Source organism: Amblyraja radiata, unplaced genomic scaffold, assembly GCF_010909765.2.
Source record: "Amblyraja radiata isolate CabotCenter1 unplaced genomic scaffold, sAmbRad1.1.pri S35, whole genome shotgun sequence".
In the NCBI taxonomy this organism is placed as follows: Eukaryota; Metazoa; Chordata; class Chondrichthyes; order Rajiformes; family Rajidae; genus Amblyraja; species Amblyraja radiata.
This window is the reverse complement of record NW_022630148.1, coordinates 797,850-820,316: the sequence shown is the minus strand read 5'-3', so window position 1 is coordinate 820,316 and position 22,467 is coordinate 797,850. Positions and strand designations below refer to the sequence as shown.

The window sequence follows — 22,467 nt, the reverse complement described above, 5'->3', positions numbered from 1 at the left end:
AGGGAGTTGCGGAGGGAGCGGTCTTTGCGGAAGGCAGACATGGGGGGAGATGGGAAGATGTGGCGAGTGGTGGGGTCACGTTGGAGGTGGCGGAAATGGCGGAGGATTATGTGTTGTATTTGCCGGCTGGTGGGGTGAAAGGTGAGGACCAGAGGGACTCTGCCCTTGTTGCGTGTGCGGGGATGGGGAGAGATTTAATGTCCTGTTTGCCAGCTTGTTGACCCTCTGTGTTCCCCTCCTGCAGGGTTTAGGAGCCGGTGGTGTGGACGGAGAGACAGGGGACGTGAGCGGCCATTGAGGGCGGCCTGGGTGCCGGTGAGCCCCCTCTCCCCCCCCCCCCCCCCCAACTGCTCGGTGTGAGGGCTGAGCTTCGGTGGAGGACCGCATGACGGGGCGCAACAAGGAGAAGCGTTATGAGTGCGATGTGTGCGGCAAGGCCTGGCGGTACCCGAGCAAGCTGGAGACCCACCGGCGGGTGCACGCGAGCAGGAAGCTCTACGACTGCCCCACCTGCGGCAAGAGCTTCACCTGGTTGTCGAGGCTGAGGGTGCACCAGCGGGTGCACAGCAGCGAGCGGCCCTTCGCCTGCTCCGACTGCGGCAAGGGCTTCAAGTCCTCGCCGGAACTGAAGTTGCACCGGCGGGTGCACACGGGGGAGCGCCCCTACACCTGCAGCGACTGCGGCAAGGGCTTCACCGCGTCCAACCAGCTGCAGGTGCACCAGCGCACCCACACCGGCGAGCGCCCCTACACCTGCGACCAGTGCGGCAAGGGCTTCACATGCTCCACCAGGCTGCTGTCCCACCAGCGGGTGCACGCCGGTGACAGTCCCTCCCCCAGGCCCTTCGGCTGCTCCGATTGCGGCAAGGAATTCACGAAGGAGCAGGACCTGAAGATCCACCGGCGGGTGCACACGGGCGCGAGGCCCCATGTCTGCTCCACATGCGGCAAGAGCTTTGCCTGGCTTTCGAAGTTGCGGCAGCACCAGCGGGTGCACAGCAGCGAGCGGCCCTTCGCCTGCCCCGACTGCGGCAATGGCTTCAAGTCGTCGCCGCAACTGAAAGTGCACAGGCGGGTGCACACGGGGGAACGCCCCTACACCTGCAGCGACTGCGGCAAGGGCTTCACCCAGTCTAACAACCTGCAGGTGCACCAGCGCACCCACACCGGCGAGAGCCCCTATACGTGCGCTCAGTGCGGCAAAGGTTTCAAGTCGTCGCCAGAACTGACGGTGCACAGGCGCGTGCACACGGGGGAGCGCCCCTACACCTGCAGCGACTGCGGCAAGGGCTTCACCACGTCCAACAACCTGCTGGTGCACCAGCGCACCCACACCGGTGAGCGCCCCTACACCTGCGCTCAGTGCGGCAAGGGCTTCATCTGCTCCACCCAGCTGCTGTCCCACCAGCAGGTGCACGGCTGCAACCATCCCTAGCGCTTTGCCATGGCCTCCCAGTGCGTGCACACCAGTGGCCAGCTCTACCGCGGCGAGGAGTTTGACAGCTTGCGGGGGTTGCGGCAGCACCGGCGGGCCCACGCCGGCGAGAGGCTCCTCCCATTGCGGCAAGCGGATCAAGAGAGCACGGGGGCTGCGGGAGCACCAGCGGTTACACACCGGAGAGAGACCCTTTGTGTGCGCTGAGTGTGGCAAGGGTTTCACCCGCATGTCCAGCCTGTGACAGCACCGGCAGTGAGCGTCCCTTCCCCTACCCGTTCTGAGGGCTTGTACATCGGGCCGTCTAGCTGCGACACGGATGAACAAAGGAGTGAACTTTATTAGCTTCCATCGCAGTGAGGTTTGCTGATTCCACTGTGGTGGATATTTATGTTAAATTCTATTGTGGATTGTGTTCTTTTTACTCGTATGGCTGTATGGCAACTCAAATATCACTGTACCCTAATTGCTGCATGTGACAATAAATGTGAGCCCGAACTTGTACTATGTTTACTTATTCTGTTGTGCTGCAGCCAGTAATGTTGGGGAAGTCCAGGACAAGGGGTCACAGCTTAAGGATAGAGGTGAAATCCTTTAGGACCGAGATGAGAAAAACTTTTTTCACACAGAGAGTGGTGAATCTCTGGAACTCTCTGCCACAGAAGGTAGTTGAGGCCTACAGTTCTGCCCTCATCAACCATAACATAGAAACATAGAAATTAGGTGCAGGAGTAGAGGCCATTCGGCCCTTCGAGCCTGCACCGCCATTCAATATGATCATGGCTGATCATCCAACTCAGTATCCCGTACCTGCCTTCTCTCCATACCCTCTGATCCCCTTAGCCACAAGGGCCACATCTAAGGTACACACAAATGCTGGGGAAACTCAGCGGGTGCAGCAGCATCTATGGAGCGAAAGAAATAGGCGACGTTTCGGGCCGAAACCCTTCTTCAGACCACATCTAACTCCCTCTTAAATATAGCCAATGAACTGTGGCCTCGACTACCCTCTGTGGCAGGAGTTCCAGAGATTCACCACTCTCTGTGTGAAAAAAGTTCTCATCTCGGTTTTAAAGGATTTCCCCCTTATCCTTAAGCTGTGACCCCTTGTCCTGGACTTCCCCAACATCGGGAGCAATCTTCCTGCATCTAGCCTGTCCAACCCCTTAAGAATTTTGTAAGTTTCTATAAGATCCCCTCTCAATCTCCTAAATTCTAGAGAGTATAAACCAAGTCTATCCAGTCTTTCTTCATAAGACAGTCCTGACATCCCAGGAATCAGTCTGGTGAACCTTCTCTGCACTGCCTCTATGGCAATAATGTCCTTCCTCAGAATGGCCACATCTTCAAAAAAGTCAATCAGATTCGGGATACAACCTACACCATGTACAAAACCATGTTGAGTCTCCCAAGCAGCCCTTGTCCATCGAAATACATGTGTATCGTAATCCTCACAATACTCTCTCGACTGGATAGACTCATAGATACATAGAAAATAGGTGCAGGAGTAGAGGCCATTTGGCCCTTCGAGCCTGCACCGCCATTCAATATGATCATGGCTGATCTCGGCTTGTACACGGCTAGAATTTAGAAGATTGAGGGGGGACCTAAATGGTGGCCGACTAGGAAAAGGGGAGATGCAGCGAGACCTGGGTGTCATGGTACACCAGTCATTGAAAGTGGGCATGCAGGTGCAGCAGGCAGTGAAGAAAGCCAATGGTATGTTAGCTTTCATAGCAAAAGGATTTGAGTCTAGGAGCAGGGAGGTTCTACTGCAGTTGTACAGGGTCTTGGTGAGACCACACCTGGAGTATTGCGTACAGTTTTGGTCTCCAAATCTGAGGAAGGACATTATTGCCATAGAGGGAGTGCAGAGAAGGTTCACCAGACTGATTCCTGGGGTGTCAGGACTGTCTTATGAAGAAAGACTGGATAGACTTGGTTTATACTCTCTAGAATTTAGGAGATTGAGAGGGGATCTTATAGAAACGTACAATATTCTTAAGGGGTTGGACAGGCTAGATGCAGGAAGATTGTTCCCGATGTTGGGGAAGTCCAGAACAAGGGGCCACACACAGTTTAAGGATAAGGGGGAAAACTTTTAGGACCGAGATGAGAAAATCATTTTTTTACACAGAGAGTGGTGAATCTGTGGAATTCTCTGCCACAGAAGGTAGTTGAGGCCACACAGTTCATTGGCTATATTTAAGAGGGAGTTAGATGTGGCCCTTGTGGCTAAAGGGATCAGGGGGTATGGAGAGAAGGCAGGTACGGGATACTGAGTTGGATGATCAGCCATGATCATATTGAATGGCGAATGGTGCAGGCTCGAAGGGCCGAATGGCCTCTACTCCTGCACCTATTGTCTCAAACCTCCATTTATCTTTGACTTACATATATGCTTATATTTATTCCTTGATTCTTATAATCCCAAATTAAGCTTGTAACAAATGTTTCTATGATTTGAGCCTAATGGTTGCAGCTGTGTTATACTTATTGTTTATTCTTGGGGGGGGGGGGGGAATCATGTTAAAAGAGAAAAAATATATATAAAAGACTGACAAAAATTAAAATTCCATTGAATAAAATAAGAATGATAAAATCATTACTTCAAAATTTATTAAACTGAGGCCACAGGTGTGAGCTAAATGACTAAACTATGACAAAAATCCCACGTGCAATGGGAATAATGAGTAAATGCATAGGTAGTGTATAGGGCACCTATTTTCTATGTTTCTAAGAGATTCTTGCTCTTGAGGGAGTGCAGCGTAGGTTCACCAGGTTAATTCCCGGGATGGCGGGACTGTCATATGCTGAGAGAATGGAGCGGCTGGGCTTGTACACTCTGGAGTTTAGAAGGATGAGACAGGATCTTATTGAGACATATGAGATTATTAGTGATCTGGATGAGGGAATTGAAGGCAACATCTCCAAGTTTGCGGATGACACTAAGCTGGGGGGCAGTGTTAGCTGTGAGGAGGATGCTAGGAGACTGCAAGGTGACTTGGATAGGCTGGGTGAGTAGGCAAATGTTTGGCAGATGCAGTATAATGTGGATAAATGTGAGGTTATCCATTTTGGTGGCAAAAACAGGAAAGCAGACTATTATCTAAATGGTGGCCGACTAGGAAAAGGGGAGATGCAGCGAGACCTGGGTGTCATGGTACACCAGTCATTGAAAGTAGGCATGCAGGTACAGCAGGCAGTGAAGAAAGCGAATGGTATGTTAGCATTCATAGCAAAAGGATTTGAGTATAGGAGCAGGGAGGTTCTACTGCAGTTGTACAGGGTCTTGGTGAGACCACACCTGGAGTATTGCGTACAGTTTTGGTCTCCAAATCTGAGGAAGGACATTATTGCCATAGAGGGAGTGCAGAGAAGGTTCACCAGACTGATTCCTGGGATGTCAGGACTGTCTTATGAAGAAAGACTCGATAGACTTGGTTTATACTCTCTAGAATTTAGGAGATTGAGAGGGGATCTTATAGAAACTTATAAAATTCTTAAGGGGTTGGACAGGCTAGATGCAGGAAGATTGCTCCCGATGTTGGGGAAGTCCAGGACAAGGGGTCACAGCTTAAGGATAAGGGGGAAATCCTTTAAAACCGAGATGAGAAGAACTTTTTCCACACAGAGAGTGGTGAATCTCTGGAACTCTCTGCCACAGAGGGTAGTCGAGGCCAGTTCATTGGCTATATTTAAGAGGGAGTTAGATGTGGCCCTTGTGGCTAAGGGGATCAGGGGGTATGGAGAGAAGGCAGGTACGGGATACTGAGTTGGATGATCAGCCATGATCATATTGAATGGCGGTGCAGGCTCGAAGGGCCGAATGGCCTACTCCTGCACCTAATTTCTATGTTTCTAAGGGTTTGGACATGCTAGAGGCAGGAATGTTCCCGATGTTGGGGGAGTCCAGAACCAGTGACCACAGTTTAACAAAAAGGGGTGAGCTATTTAGAACGGAGACGAGGAAACATTACTTCATTGCATCTAATGTCTATTCATTGTTAAATCTGGGACATATGACATCTATGGAGCGAAGGAAATAGGCAACGTTTCAGGCCGTAACCCTTCTTCAGACTGATGTGAGGGTGGGGGAGGGGGGGCAGGAAGAAGAAAGGAAGAGGAGGAGCCAGAGGGCTGAGGGAGAGCTGAGAAGGGGAGGAGACATTAAGGACTACCTGAAATTAGAGAAATCAATGTTCATGCCACTAGGGTGCAGACTGCCCAAGCGGAATATGAGGTGCTGCTCCTCCAGTTTCCGATGGTCCTCACTCTGGCCATGGAGGAGGCCCAGGACAGAAAGGTCGGATTGGGAATGGGAGGGGGAGTTGAAGTGCTGAGCCACCGGGAGGTCAGCTAGGTTATTGCGGACCGAGCGGAGGTGTTCGGCGAAACGATCACCCAGCCTCCGCTTGGTCTCGCCGATATAGATCAGCTGACATCTAGAGCAGCGGATGCAATGGATGAGGTTGGAGGGGATGCAGGTGAACCTCTGTCGCACCTGGAACGACTGCTTGGGTCCTTGAATGGAGTCGAGGGGGGGAGGTAAAGGGACAGGTGTTGCATCTCTTGCGGTTGCAAGGGGAAGTGACCGGGGAGGGGGTGGTACGGGAAGGAAGGGAAGAATCGACAAGGGAGTTGCGGAGGGAGCGGTCTTTGCGGAAGGCAGATATGGGGGGGAGATGGGAAGATGTAGCGAGTGGTGGGGTCACGTTGGAGGTGGCGGAAATGGCGGAGGATTATGTGTTGTGTTTTTTCCCCAATTGCCTGGGTTTTTTAAAGGGCTTGCTTGCAACAGTTATATAACCATATAACAATGACAGCACGGAAACAGGCCATCTCGGCCCTACAAGTCCGTGCCGAACAATTATTTTCCCTTAGTCTCACCTGCCTGCACTCATACCATAACCCTTCATTCCCTTCTCATCCATATGCCTATCCAATTTATTTTTAAATTATACCAACGAACCTGCCTCCACCACTTCCACTGGAAGCTCATTCCACACAGCCACCACTCTCTGAGTAAAGAAGTTCCCCCTCATGTTACCCCTAAACTTCTGTCCCTTAATTCTGAAGTCATGTCCTCTTGTTTGAATCTTCCCTATTCTCAAAGGGAAAAGCTTGTCCACGTCAACTCTGTCTATCCCTCTCATCATTTTAAAGACCTCTATCAAGTCAACCTTCTGCGCTCCAGAGAATAAAGACCTAACTTATTCAACCTATCTCTGTAACTTAGTTGTTGAAACCCAGGCAACATTCTAGTAAATCTCCTCTGTACTCTCTCTATTTTGTTGACATCCTTCCTATAATTGGGCGACCAAAATTGTACACCATACTCCAGATTTGGTCTCACCAATGCCTTGTACAATTTTAACATTACATCCCAACTTCTATACTCAATGCTCTGATTTATAAAGGCTAGCATACCAAAAGCTTTCTTTACCACCCTATCTATATGAGATTCCACCTTCAAGGAACTATGCACGGTTATTCCCAGATCCCTCTGTTCAACTGTATTCTTCAATTCCCTGCCATTTATCATGTACGTCCTATTTTGATTTGTCCTGCCAAGGTGTAACACCTCACATTTATCAGCATTAATCTCCATCTGCCATCTTTCAGCCCATTCTTCCAAATGGCCTAAATCACTCTGTAGACTTTGGAAATCCTCTTCATTATCCACAACACCCCCTATCTTGGTACCATCTGCATACTTACTAATCCAATTTACCACACCTTCATCCAGATCATTGATGTACATGACAAACAACAAAGGACCCAACACCGATCCCTGAGGCACCCCACTAGTCACCTGCCTCCAACCCGACAAACAACCATCCACCATTACCCTCTGGCTTCTCCCATTCAGCCACTGTTGAATCCATCTTGCTACTCCTGCGTTTATACCCAACAGTTGAACCTTCTTAACCAACCTCCCATGAGGAACCTTGTCAAAGGCCTTACTAAAGTCCATATAGACAACATCCACTGCTTTACCCTCGTCAATTTCCCTAGTAACCTCTTCAAAAAATTCAAGAAGATTAGTCAAACATGACCTTCCAGGCACAAATCCATGTTGACTGTTCCTAATCAGACCCTGTTTATCCAGATGCTTATATATATTATCTCTAAGTATCTTTTCCATTAATTTGCCCACCACTGAAGTCAAACTAACAGGTCTATAATTGCTAGGTTTACTCTTAGAACCCTTTTTAAACAATGGAACAACATGCGCAGTACGCCAATCCTCGGGGACTATTCCCGTTTCTAATGACATTTGAAATATTTCTGTCATAGCCCCGGCTATTTCTACACTAACTTCCCTCAATGTCCTAGGGAATATCCTGTCAGGACCTGGAGACTTATCCACTTTTATATTTTTCAAAAGAGTCAGTACTTCTTTTACTTCGAAACTCATAGTATCCATAGCTACTCTACTAGTTTCCCTTACCTCACATAATTCAATATCCTTCTCCTTGGTGAATACCGAAGAAAAGAAATTGTTCAATATCTCCCCCATCTCTTTTGGCTCTGCAGATAGCTGTCCACTCTGTCTCTCCAATGGACCAATTTTATCCCTCGTTATCCTTTTGCTATTAATATAGCTGTAGAAACCTTTTGGATTTACTTTCACCAACTTTCACCAGTTGTCGGATGGATCAAGTGAATAAACATTTTATTAGATCAGTACTGTGTTTAATTTCAAAATTGGCGCTCATTCTGTGATTTTCGCTTGGTTGCAAGATGGCGCCGACGACGTCATTTCCGGTTAGCGGCATGCTGGCGCTGAGTGCGTCATTTCCGGTTTGTGGCAAGCAGCGGGAGGGTGACGTCAAGATGGCGCCGAGTGCAGGCGCCGTTGAATAATTCAGGAGTTTACTGCTCTGTCTATGTAGAGTGTGTTTGTTGGATGTTATTTAAAGCATGATTTTGCTTCAGCAGCAGCCTCCACAGCAGGCTTTAAAGATTCGTTTTACACACTATATTCAACACGTCCTGGTTATTTGGCATTTTAGTATTGGGTGTGTGTGTGTGTGAATGATCTGTGTGTGTATGTGCGAATGAGTCTGTGTGTATGTGTGAATGAGTCTGTGGGTGTGTGTGAATGAGTGTGCGTGTGAATGAGTCTGTGTGTGTAAGTGTGAATGAGTCTGTGTGTGCGAATGAGTCTGTGTGTGTGTGTGTGTGTATGTGCGAATGAGTCTGTGTGTGTGTATGTGTGAATCCCCCTCCTTCTCATCAGCCCACGAGAGCCTCCGCCTGAAGCTGCCCCCCTCCCTTGGCGGCACAACATTTACCACCCCACCACCCCACCCTGACAGCCCCCGCCTTAAAAAAATGTTTTGCACAAATTCTTCAGTTCATTAACAACTGAAATTGTCTTTAGGCTGTTTTTCGACATCATGTCAGGAAACGTTAGAGGTCAAGGTGATGTGGCTATTGTTGTAGCATCCTCTGGGATAGCAGCTACGTTAATGCCTGGTGGAAGAACTACACATTCTCGATTCAAGATACCCATCCAAGTGTCTCTTTTTATCAACAGGAAATAGTCATCACGAGGCAGTGAGCAGCGGATCACAACAAGAGACACAACAAGAACTTAACAATTCTCATCTTTAACATTTAAATTGTTCTTATATTTTAAGAGTCATTCACATTTTAAACTTTAATAAATCCTTTTTGCGCTTTTGATGCCTGTGTGTTCTTCATCACAATGGGAACCTAATAGGCAGGAATGGATAATAATAATAATAATGGATGGGATTTATATAGCGCCTTTCTAATACTCAAGGCGCTTTACATCGCATTATTCATTCACTCCTCAGTCACACTCGGTGGTGGTAAGCTACTTCTGTAGCCACAGCTGCCCTGGGGCAGACTGACGGAAGCGTGGCTGCCAATCTGCGCCTACGGCCCCTCCGACCACCACCAATCACTCGCACACATTCACACACAGGCAAAGGTGGGTGAAGTGTCTTGCCCAAGGACACAACGACAGTATGCACTCCAAGCGGGATTCGAACCGGCTACCTTCCGGCCGCCAGCCGAACACTTAGCCCATTGCGCCATCTGTTGTCCCAAATGCTCTGTGGGAGAGACACTAAGAGTGCATGGGGGGAGATGCACTGAATGTGTGGGTGGGAGGGGAATGGCAAGGAGCAGAGTGGGGGGGTGGGGGGGGGTGAAGGGAGATGGGGTGACTGAGTGAACTGCCAGCTTACCAGGCGTGAGTGACTGCACTGCCAGCCCACGAGCCATGAGTAAGTGAACTGCCAGCCCACCAGCCATAAGTGACTGAACTGCCAGCCCACCAGCCGTGAGTAAGTGAACTGCCAGCCCACCAGCCGTGAGTAAGTGAACTGCCAGCCCACCAGCCGTGAGTAAGCGAACTGCCAGCCCACCAGCCGTGAGTAAGTGAACTGCCAGCCCACCAGCCAAGAGTAGGAGTAAACGGGTCCTTTTCACAATGGCAGGCAGTGACTAGTGGGGTACCGCAAGGCTCAGTGCTGGGACCCCAGCTATTTACAATATATATTAATGATCTGGATGAGGGAATTGAAGGCAATATCTCCAAGTTTGCGGATGACACTAAGCTGGGGGGCAGTGTTAGCTGTGAGGAGGATGCTAGGAGACTGCAAGGTGACTTGGATAGGCTGGGTGAGTGGGCAAATGTTTGGCAGATGCAGTATAATGTGGATAAATGTGAGGTTATCCATTTTGGTGGCAAAAACAGGAAAGTAGACTATTATCTAAATGGTGGCCGACTAGGAAAAGGGGAGATGCAGCGAGACCTGGGTGTCATGGTAGACCAGTCATTGAAAGTGGGCATGCAGGTGCAGCAGGCAGTGAAGAAAGCGAATGGTATGTTAGCTTTCATAGCAAAAGGATTTGAGTATAGGAGCAGGGAGGTTCTACTGCAGTTGTACAGGGTCTTGGTGAGACCACACCTGGAGTATTGCGTACAGTTTTGGTCTCCAAATCTGAGGAAGGACATTATTGCCATAGAGGGAGTGCAGAGAAGGTTCACCAGACTGATTCCTGGGATGTCAGGACTGTCTTATGAAGAAAGACTGGATAGACTTGGTTTATACTCTCTAGAATTTAGGAGATTGAGAGGGGATCTTATAGAAACTTACAAAATTCTTAAGGGGTTGGACAGGCTAGATGCAGGAAGATTGCTCCCGATGTTGGGGAAGTCCAGGACAAGGGGTCACAGCTTAAGGATAAGGGGGAAATCCTTTAAAACCGAGATGAGAAGAACTTTTTTCACACAGAGAGTGGTGAATCTCTGGAACTCCCTGCCACAGAGGGTAGTCGAGGCCAGTTCATTGGCTATATTTAAGAGGGAGTTAGATGTGGCCCTTGTGGCTAAGGGGATCAGAGGGTATGGAGAGAAGGCAGGTACGGGATACTGAGTTGGATGATCAGCCATGATCATATTGAATGGCGGTGCAGGCTCGAAGGGCCGAATGGCCTACTCCTGCACCTAATTTCTATGTTTCTATGTTTCTATAAGTGACTGAACTGCCAGCCCAACAATCCATTCAGTCCACCCTCTCCCCCTTCTCTCTCACCGTCTGTCACCTGTTTTGGGCAGAATTTCTGGCAGTTTCTCAGCCGCCAGCCTGCCAGGTCCGAGTGATTGTACTGCCAGGCCTCAGTGACTGAGCTGCCAGCCCAAGATTCCATTCGGCCCACAAACTCCATACTAGCCCTCTGGAAACCAGTACCCAAACGCCCCCGTTCCACTTAGGAAACCTGACCGGAAACCTCTGGAGACTTTGCGCCCCACCCAAGGTTTCCGTGCGGTTCCCGGAGGTTGCAGGCGGTTGCCGGAGGTTGCAGGTAGTGGAAGCAGGTAGGGAGACTGACAAAAACCTCCGGGAACCGCACGGAAACCTTGGGTGGGGTGCAAAGTCTCCAGAGGTTTCCGTTCAGGTTTCCTAAGTGGGACGGGGGCATTAATAATCTTATATGTTTCAATAAGATGCCCTCTCACCCTTAATAATAATAATAATAAATTTTATTTATGGGCGCCTTTCAAGAGTCTCAAGGACACCTTACAAAAATTGAGCATGTAGAGGAAAAACATGTAAGGGGAATGAAATAAGTAGTAGAGACATGACTAGTACACAAAGTAAAGACAGAATTCAATACAAAACACAGTATGAGGCAATTAATGCACAGATGAAAAGGGAGGGGGACGTGGGGCTAAGGATAGGCAGAGGTGAAGAGATGGGTCTTGAGGCGGGACTGGAAGTTGGAGAGGGACACAGAATTGCGGATCAGTTGGGGGAGGGAGTTCCAGAGCCTGGGAGCTGCCCTGGAGAAGGCTCTGTCCCCAAAACTGCGGAGGTTGGACTTGCGGATGGAGAGGAGATCGGCTGATGTGGATCTGAGGGACCGTGAGGGTTGGTAGGGGGAGAGGAGGTCAGTGAGATATGGGGGGGCCAGATGGTGGAGGGCTTTGTAGGTGAGGACCAGGATTTTGTAGGTGATCCGGTGGGAGATGGGAAGCCAGTGAAGTTTTTTGAGGACTGGAGTGATGTGATGCCAGGATTTGGTGTGGGTGATGAGTCGGGCGGCTGCGTTCTGGACCAGTTGGAGTCAGTTGATGTAGGTGGAGCTGATGCCAAGGAGAAGTGAGTTGCAATAGTCCAGTCGGGAGGAGATGAAGGCATGGATGAGTCTTTCAGCAGCGGGCGGTGTGAGAGAGGGTCTGAGTTTGGCGATGTTGCGGAGATGAAAGAAGGAGGTTTTAATGACATGGCGGATGTGAGGCTCAAGGGAGAGGGTGGAATCAAAGATCACGCCAAGGTTGCGGGCCTGGGGAGGTGGGGAGACAGTGGTGCCGTCGATGGTGAGAATGAATCCTTCTAAATGAATCGCGTATACAAGCCCAGCCGCTCCATTCTCTCAGCATATGACAGTCCCGCCATCCCGGGAATTAACCTGGTGAACCTACGCTGGGCTCCCTCAATAGCAAGAATCTCTTACTTGCTGCAGCACAGCAGAACAAATTACAAGTCCAAGTTCACATTTATTGTCACCAATTAGGGTACAGTGATGTTTGAGGTTACCATACTGGGGGGCAGTGTTAGCTGTGAGGAGGATGCTAGGAGACTGCAAGGTGACTTGGATAGGCTGGGTGAGTGGGCAAATGTTTGGCAGATGCAGTATAATGTGGATAAATGTGAGGTTATCCACTTTGGTGGCAAAAACAGGAAAGCAGACTATTATCTGAATGGTGGCCGATTAGGAAAAGGGGAGATGCAGCGAGACCTGGGTGTCATGGTACACCAGTCATTGAAAGTAGGCATGCAGGTGCAGCAGGCAGTGAAGAAAGCCAATGGTATGTTAGCTTTCATAGCAAAAGGATTTGAGTATAGGAGCAGGGAGGTTCTACTGCAGTTGTACAGGGTCTTGGTGAGACCACACCTGGAGTATTGCGTACAGTTTTGGTCTCCAAATCTGAGGAAGGACATTATAGCCATAGAGGGAGTGCAGAGAAGGTTCACCAGACTGATTCCTGGGATGTCAGGACTTTCATATGAAGAAAGACTGGATAGACTTGGCTTGTACTCGCTAGAATTTAGGAGATTGAGGGGGGGATCTTATAGAAACGTACAAAATTCTTATGGGGTTGGACAGGCTAGATGCAGGAAGATTGTTCCTGATGTTGGGGAAGTCCAGGACAAGGGGTCACAGCTTAAGGATAAGGGAGAAATCCTTTAGGACCGAGATGAGAAGAAACTTTTTCACACAGAGAGTGGTGAATCTCTGGAACTCTCTGCCACAGAGGGTAGTTGAGGCCACAGTTCATTGGCTATATTTAAGAGGGAGTTAGATGTGGCCCTTGTGGCTAAAGGGATCAGAGGGTATGGAGAGAAGGTTTTTGGACACATTTATCTGTTTTGTAGTAAATGCCTACTATTTTCTGTGTGCTTAAGCAAAGCAAGAATTTCATTGTCCTATACAGGGACACATGACAAAAAACTCACTTGAACACTTGAAGGCAGGTACGGGATACTGAGTTGGATGATCAGCCATGATCATATTGAATGGCGGTGCAGACTCGAAGGGCCGAATGGCCTCTACTCCTGCACCTATTTTCTATGTATCTATACGAGTAAAAATAACACAATCCACAATAGAATTTAACATAAACATCCACCACAGTGGAATCAGCATTTGATAAGGCCAAATTAAGTCACAAATATAAGATATTAAAATATAACCCTATAACAATTACAGCACGGAAACAGGCCATCTCGGCCCTTCTAGTCTAGTCCAACAGTTTTAAACTTGGGTTTTAAGATGGACAGTGATTTTCAATTAGATCGTCAAATAGGCGTGGTGGTTAAGTCCAGCTTCTTTCATTTCAGGCAGCTGGCAAAGGTGAAGCCCGTTCGTGAACGATGGCATTTTGAAACAGTAATCCATGCCTTCATCACTGTCCATTTTGGAGTTAACCAATCTTCCCTTGAACGTCTCCAGTTGGTCCAGAATGCTGCTGCTCGCCTTTTAACTGGAACACGTAAGAGGGAGCCTGTTCTGGCCTCCCTACACTGGCTGCCTGTGTACATTTAGAGTTCATTTTAAGATTCTTTTATTTGTTTTTAAATCTTAAAATGGTCTCGCCCCGCCTTACCTCTCTGACCTCTCTGAGCTCCGAGAACACTAACGCAATTATCAAAAAAGCTCATCAGCGCCTCTACTTCCTGAGAAGATTACGGAGAGTCGGATTGTCAAGGAAGACTCTCTCTAACTTCTACAGGTGCACAGTCGAGAGCATGCTGACCGGTTGCATCGTGGCTTGGTTCGGCAATTTGAGCGCCCTGGAGAGGGGAAGACTACAAAGGGTGGTAAACACTGCCCAGTCCATCATCGGCTCTGACCTTCCTTCCATCAAGGGGATTTATCGCAGTCGCTGCCTCAAAAAGGCTGGCAGTATCATCAAAGACCCACACCATCCTGGCCACACACTCATCTCCCTGCTACCTTCAGGTAGAAGGTACAGGAGCCTGAAGACTGCAACAACCAGGTTCAGGAATAGCTACTTCCCCGCAGCCATCAGGCTATTAAACCTGGCTCGGACAAAACTCTGATTATTAGCAACCACTTTCTGTTATTTGCACTACCAGTTTATTTATTCATGTGTGTATATATTTATATCATGGTATATGGACACATTTATCTGTTTTGTAGTAAATGCCTACTATTTTCTGTGTGCTTAAGCAAAGCAAGAATTTCATTGTCCTATACAGGGACACATGACAATAAACTCACTTGAACTTGAACTTGACTTCATCCCTACGCTCCTGCTCAGTGCCTCAGGTCAGCTGATCGGCTGCTCCTGGAGGTACCGAGGTCTAAGCGGAAGCTCAGAGGGGATAGAGCTTTCTCTGTTGCTGCTCCGACATTATGAAACATAGACAATAGGTGCAGGAGTAGGCCATTCGGCCCTTCGAGCCTGCACCATTCGCCATTCAATATGATCATGGCTGATCATCCAACTCAGTATCCTGTACCTGCCTTCTCTCCATACCCTCTGATCCCCTTAGCCACAAGGGCCACATCTAACTCCCTCTTAAATATAGCCAATGAACTGTGGCCTCGACTACCCTCTGTGGCAGAGAGTTCCAGAGATTCACCACTCTCTGTGTGAAAAAAGTTCTTCTCATCTCGGTTTTAAAGGATTTCCCCCTTATCCTTAAGCTGTGACCCCTTGTCCTGGACTTCCCCAACATCGGGAGCAATCTTCCTGCATCTAGCCTGTCCAACACCTTAAGAATTTTGTAAGTTTCTATAAGATCCCCCCTCAATCTCCTAAATTCTAGAGAGTATAAACCAAGTCTATCCAGTCTTTCTTCATAAGACAGTCCTGACATCCCAGGAATCAGTCTGGTGAACCTTCTCTGCACTCCCTCTATGGCAATAATGTCCTTCCTCAGATTTGGACATTCTACCTTTGCACATTAGACAGGCCCCTTCACTGTCAATTTTCAAAACTAATCTTAAAACCCTTTTCCATTCCTTGGCTTTCACCCCTGCATGAGACTTTGCTCCTGTTTTAGTGTTTCTATTGTTTTTACTGTCTTTTAATGTTTTGTTTTATGTTTATGATTAGTCATGTACAGCACTTTGTTGCAACAGTGGTTTTTAAAGTGTTCTATAAATAAAGTTCAGTTCAGTTCCGAACACGTATTCTCCCCTAGTCCCATCTACCTGCACTCAGACCATAACCCTCCATTCCTTTCCCATCCATATACCTATCCAATTTATTTTTAAATGATAAAATCGAACCTGCCTGCCTCCGCCACTTCCACTAGAAGCTCATTCCACACAGCTACCACTCTCTGAGTAAAGAGGTTCCCCCTCATGTTACCCCTTCTTTAATTCTGAAGTCATGTCCTCTTGTTTGAATCTTCCCTACTCTCAATGGGAAAAGCTTGTCCACGTCAACTCTGTCTATCTCATCATTTTAAAGATCTCGATCAAGTCCCCCCTTAACCTTCTGCGCTCCAGAGAATAAAGACCTAACTTGTTCAACCTTTCTCTGTAACTTAGTTGCTGAAACCCAGGCAACATTCTAGTAAATCTCCTCTGTACTCTCTCTAAAATGATTCCTGGGTTAGTTTACAATTTATATTTAGTCCCGAATTAGGCTTTTCTCCAGTAGATTAATACAGAAAGACATTTGTCTCCCAGGTGATGAGAGAGGAACCAGCCACCATAGATGAAGCTCACACCAGGGTCTCATCCATATCCCGTAACACTGCTCTCTCTCCCCATCCCCGCACTCGCAACAAGGGCAGAGTCCCTCTGGTCCTCACCTTTCACCCCACTAGCCGCCAAATACAACACATAATCCTCCGCCATTTCCGCCACCTCCAACGTGATCCCACCACTCGCCACATCTTCCCATCTCCCCCTATGTCTGCCTTCCGCAAAGACCGCTCCCTCCGCAACTCCCTTGTCAATTCTTCCCTTCCCTCCCGCACCACCCCCTCCCCGGGCACTTTCCGTTGCAACCGCAAGAAATGCAACACCTGTCCCTTCACCTCCCCCCTCGACTCCATTCAAGGACCCAAGCAGTCGTTCCAGGTGCGACAAAGGTTCACCTGTATCTCCTCCAACCTCATCTACTGCATCCGCTGCTCTAGATGTCAGCTGATTTACATCGGGGAGACCAAGCGTAGGTTGGGCGATCGTTTCGCCGAACACCTCCGCTCAGTCCGCAATAACCAACCTGACCTCCCGGTGGCTCAGCACTTCAAATCTCCCTCCCATTCCCAATCCGACCTCTCTGTCCTGGGCCTCCTCCATTGCCAGAGTGAGCAACAGCGGAAATTGGAGGAACAGCACCTCATATTCCGTCTGGGGACCTTGCGTCCGTATGGCATTAACATTGAATTCTCCCAATTTTGCTAGCCCTTGCTGTCTCCTCCCCTTCCTTAACCCTCTAGCTGTCTCCTCCCACCCTCCCATCCGCCCGCCCTCGGGCTCCTCCCCCTCCTCCCCTTTTCCTTTTTTCTCCCACCCCCCATCAGTCTGAAGAAGGGTTTCGGCCCGAAACGTCGCCTATTTCCTTCGCTCCATAGATGCTGCTGCACCCGCTGAGTTTCCCCAGCAATTTTGTGTACCAGAGAAGTAGCTAGATCTCTTTGATGTATTTGAAAGGTAAGACTTCGTAAACCAAGTGTCCTATGTTTATGAGGGAGGGGGTGACGAGAGAGGAACCAGAGAAGTAGCTAGATCTCTTTGATGAGATCTACATCGGTGAGACTAAGCGGAGGTTGGGCGATCGTTTCACCGAACACCTCCGCTCGGTCCGCAAGAACCTACCTGACCTCCCGGTGGCTCAGCACTTCAACTCCCCCTCCCACTCCGAATCCGGCCTCTCTGTCCTGGGTCTCCTCCATGGCCAGAGTGAGCAACACCGGAAATTGGAGGAACAGCACCTCATATTCCGCCTGGGGAGTCTGCATCCTGCGGGCATGAACATTGAATTCTCCCAGGTACACAAAATTGCTGGGGAAACTCAGCGGGTGCAGCAGCATCTATGGAGCGAAGGAAATAGGCAACGTTTTGGGTCGAGACCCTTCTTCAGACTAATGGGGGGTGGAGAAAGAAGGAAAAGGGGAGGAGGAGCCCGAGGGCGGGTGGATGGGAGGGTGGGAGGAGACAGCTAGAGGGTTAAGGAAGGGGAGGAGACAGCAAGGGCTAGCAAAATTGGGTGAATTCAATGTTAATGCCATCCGGACGCAAGGTCCCCAGACGGAATATGAGGTGCTGTTCCTCCAATTTCCGCTGTTGCTCACTCTGGCAATGGAGGAGACCCAGGACAGAGAGGTCGGATTGGGAATGGGAGGGGGAGTTGAAGTGCTGAGCCACCGGGAGTTCAGGTTGGTTATTGCGGACTGAGCGGAGGTGTTCGGCGAAACGATCGCCCAACCTCCGCTTGGTCTCCCCGATGTAAATCAGCTGACATCTAGAGCAGCGGATGCAGTAGATGAGGTTGGAGGAGATACAGGTGAACCTTTGTCGCACCTGGAACGACTGCTTGGGTCCTTGAATGGAGTCGAGGGGGGGGAGGTGAAGGGACAGGTTTGTTAGCCCTTGCTGTCTCCTCCCCTCCCTCAGCCCTCGGGCTCCTCCTCCTCCTTTATCCTTCCTTATCCCCGCCACCCCCCCATCAGTCTGAGGAAGGGTTTCAGCCCGAAACGTTGCCTATTTCCTTCGCTGCATAGATGCTGCTGCACCCGCTGAGTTTCTCCAGCCTTTTTTTTGTGTACCTTCGATTTTCCAGCATCTGCAGTTCCTTCTTGAACAGATCTCTTTGATGTATTTGAAAAGTAAGATGTCATAAACCAAATGGCCAATGTTTTTAATATATCTTGTACCCTGTGACAAAATGCATTTGACGTGATGCATTCTGTAGAAACCTTTATTTTCCTGTACCTGATCGAAACTCTGACGTCGGGGCAGATCAGTGGGCCTCAGGGTTCAGTGCTGGGCCCGTTACAGTTTGTCATCTACATCAATGATTTGGATCAGAACATACAGGGTATATTAGCAAGTTTGCTGATGGTACAAAAGTTAGTGGTTTTCCAGTTAGTGAAGATGGTTGTGTACGATTGCGGCAGGATCTGGATCGATTGGCCAGGTGGGCGGAGGAATGGTTGATGGAATTTAATACAGAGAAGTGTGAGGTGTCGCATTTTGGGATGTCGGACAAGAGCAGGACCTACACAGTAAATGCTAGGCCTCTGGGTAGTGTTATAGAGCAGAGGGATCTAGGAGTACAGGTGCATGGTTCCTTGAAGGTCGAGTCGCAGATAGATAAAGTGATCAATAAGACTTTTGGCACTTTGGCCTTCATCAGTCAGAGTATTGAATATAGAAGTTGGGAAGTATATCTGGAGTATTGCGTACAGTTTTGGTCTCCTAATCTGAGGAAAGACATTCTTGCCATAGAGGGAGTACAGAGAAGGTTCACCAGACTGATTCCTGGGATGCCAGTCTTTCTTCATATTTTCGTTAGAATCTTTCCTCAAATTAGGGGACCAAAACTGTACGCAATACTCCAGGTGTGGTCTCACCAAGACCCTGTACAACTGCAGAAGGACCTCTTTGCTCCTATACTCAACTCCTCTTGCTATGAAGGCCAACATGCCATTGGCTTTTTTCACTGCCTGCTGTACCTGCATGCTTACTTTCATAGACTGATGAACAAGGACCCCCAGATCTATACGGGTCTTGTTATTTCATAGCAAAAGGATTTGAGTATAGGAGCAGGGAGGTTCTACTGCAGTTGTACAGGGTCTTGGTGAGACCACACCTGGAGTATTGCGTAGAGTTCTGGTCTCCTAATCTGAGGAAAGACATTCTTGCCATAGAGGGAGTACAGAGAAGGTTCACCAGGCTGATTCCTGGGATGTCAGGACTTTCATACGAAGAAAGACTGGATAGACTCAGCTTGTACTCGCTAGAATTTAGAAGATTGAGGGGGGGGATCTTATAGAAACTTACAAAATTCTTAAGGGGTTGGACAGGCTAGATGCAGGAAGATTGTTCCCGATGTTGGGGAAGTCCAGAACAAGGGGCCACACACACAGTTTAAGGATGAGGGGGAAATCTTTTAGGACCGAGATGAGGAAAACATTTTTCACAGTTCCAGAACAAGGGATCACAGTTCCAGAACAAGGGGTCACAGTCCAGAACAAGGGGTCACAGTTTAAGGATAAGGGGGAATCTTTTAGGACCGAGATGAGAAAAACATTTTTTTCCCCACACAGAGAGTGGTGAATCTGTGGAATTCTCTGCCACAGAAGGTAGTTGAGGCCACACAGTTCATTGGCTATATTTAAGAGGGAGTTAGATGTGGCCCTTATGGCTAAAGGGATCAGGGGGTATGGAGAGAAGGCAGGTACAGGATACTGAGTTGGATGATCAGCCATGATCATATTGAATGGCGGTGCAGGCTCGAATGGCCTCTACTCCTGCACCTATTGTCTATGTTTCTATAACAAGAGGAGTCGAGTATAGGAGCAAAGAGGTCCTTCTGCAGTTGTACAGGGCCCTGGTGCGACCACACCTGGAATATTGTGTGCAGTTTTGGTCCCCTAATTTGAGGAAGGACATTTTTGCTATTGAGGGAGCCCAGCGTAGATTCTGAGTTGGATGATCAGCCATGATCATATTGAATGGCGGTGCAGGCTCGAAGGCCGAATGGCCTCTACTCCTGCACCTATTGTCTATGTTTCTATGTATAATTAACTAATTGGGACCCATGTAGTAGATAGTATATTTTTGTATAGCAGTACCTATTATCTAAATGGTGGCCGATTAGGAAAAGGGGAGATGCAGCGATACCTGGGTGTCATGGTACACCAGTCATTGAAAGTAGGCATGCAGGTGCAGCAGGCAGTGAAGAAAGCCAATGGTATGTTAGCTTTCATAGCAAAAGGATTTGAGTCTAGGAGCAGGGAGGTTCTACTGCAATTGTACAGGGTCTTGGTGAGACCACACCTGGAGTATTGCGTACAGTTTTGGTCTCCAAATCTGAGGAAGGACATTATAGCCATAGAGGGAGTACAGAGAAGGTTCACCAGACTGATTCCTGGGATGTCAGGACTTTCATATGAAGAAAGACTGGATAGACTCGGCTTGTACTCGCTAGAATTTAGGAGATTGAGGGGGGATCTTATAGAAACTTACAAAATTCTTATGAGGTTGGACAGGCTAGATGCAGGAAGATTGTTCCCGATGTTGGGGAAGTCCAGAACAAGGGGCCACACAGTTTAAGGATAAGGGGAAAATCTTTTAGGACCGAGATGAGGAAAACATTTTTCGGATAAGGGGGAAATCCTTTAGGACCGAGATGAGAAGAAACTTTTTCACACAGAGAGTGGTGAATCACTGGAACTCTCTGCCACAGAGGGTAGTTGAGGCCACAGTTCATTGGCTATATTTAAGAGGGAGTTAGATGTGGCCCTTGTGGCTAAAGGGATCAGGGGGTATGGAGAGAAGGCAGGTACGGGATACTGAGTTGGATGATCAGCCATGATCATATTGAATGGCGAATGGTGCAGGCTCGAAGGGCCGAATGGCCTCTACTCCTGCACCTATTGTCTATGTTTCTATGTATCTATACGCACAGTGTAACTGTCGGCTAATTCTGCCGTGTTCAGAGACCTGGTGAGCAGTTTTCTGCCACCATCTCTCCGCGATATCCCTGTAAATGAATTCCTTCCACAAAAAGGGACATTTATTTCATTGGAATACGACTTGGCTCCAGCGGGTTGACGGGCAAAAGTCCTTGTTTTACCGCAGCTGGAGTCGTGCGGAGAGCGAGGTCCCACCGTTCGGAGTTGAGGGGGAACGGTCAGGTAATGGGATGGGAAGTTAAAATGGTTGGGCAACCGGGAGATCCAGCAGGCCTTGGCGGACCGAGAGCGCAAGAGTGGGGTGGAATGCACGCCTAGTCTAGACACAAGGAACTGCAGATGCTGGTTCACAAAAAGAGACACAACCTCCTGGAGTAACTTGCACCTCTGGAGACCATGGACAGGCAACATTCTAGCTCAGGACCCTTCTTCAGACTGCTTGGTGGGGGGGGGGTGGAGAAAGTTAGAAAGGAGAGGTCTTAGATTCCCTTCCCTCTACATAGAAACATAGACAATAGGTACAGGAGTAGAGGCTATACGGCCCTTCGAGCCTGCACCATTTGCCATTCAATATGATCATGGCTGATCATCCAACTCAGTATCCTGTACCTGCCTTCTCTCCATACCCCCTGATCCTTTTAGCCACAAGGGCCACATCTAACTCCCTCTTAAAGATCTTCCAACTCAGTATCCTGTACCTGCCTTCTCTCCATACCCCCTGATCCCTTTAGCCACAAGGGCCACATCTAACTCCCTCTTAAAGATCTTCCAACTCAATATCCTGTACCTGCCTTCTCTCCATACCTCCTGATCCCTTTAGCCACAAGGGCCACATCTAACTCCCTCTTAAAGATCTTCCAACTCAGTATCCTGTACCTGCCTTCTCTCCATACCCCCTGATCCCTTTAGCCACAAGGGCCACATCTAACTCCCTCTTAAAGATGGCTGATCATTCAACTCAGTATCCTGTACCTGCCTTCTCTCCATACCCCCTGATCCCTTTAGCCACAAGGGCCACATCTAACTCCCTCTTAAATCCAGCCAATGAACTGTGGCCTCAACTACCTTCTGTGGCAGAGAATTCCATAGATTCACCACTCTCTGTGTGGGAAAAAAAATGTTTTCCTCATCTCGGTCCTAAAAGATTTCCCCCTTATCCTTAAACTGTGACCCCTTGTTCTGGACTGTGACCCCCTTGTTTTGGAACTGTGATCCCTTGTTCTGGAACTGTGTGAAAAATGTTTTCCTCATCTCGGTCCTAAAAGACTTCCCCCTAATCCTTAAACTGTGTGGCCCCTTGTTCTGGACTTCCCCAACATCGGGAACAATCTTCCTGCATCTAGCCTGTCCAACCTC

At 48.6% G+C, this 22,467-nt stretch overlaps 1 protein-coding gene across 1 annotated transcript; it reads left to right on the top strand.

Annotated features, from left to right (window-relative positions):
• Window positions 1-385: 385 nt before the first annotated feature.
• Window positions 386-13,854, top strand: LOC116969383 (zinc finger protein 239-like). The gene is made up of 3 exons (XM_033016248.1): window positions 386-643; window positions 809-1,075; window positions 13,825-13,854. Exons 1-3 carry the CDS (start codon window positions 386-388, stop codon window positions 13,852-13,854), a joined length of 555 nt encoding a protein of 184 aa, XP_032872139.1.
• Window positions 13,855-22,467: the final 8,613 nt, after the last annotated feature.

Bases quoted from the DNA above. Each gene is read 5' to 3' on its own strand.
- LOC116969383 (XM_033016248.1), top strand. From the start codon at position 386: ATGACGGGGCGCAACAAGGAGAAGCGTTATGAGTGCGATGTGTGCGGC. The intron at 644-808 runs GTGCACACGGGG...CTGTCCCACCAG, and splicing joins AACTGAAGTTGCACCGGCGG to CGGGTGCACGCCGGTGACAG. The intron at 1,076-13,824 runs GTGCACACGGGG...CTTTCATTTCAG, and splicing joins AACTGAAAGTGCACAGGCGG to GCAGCTGGCAAAGGTGAAGC.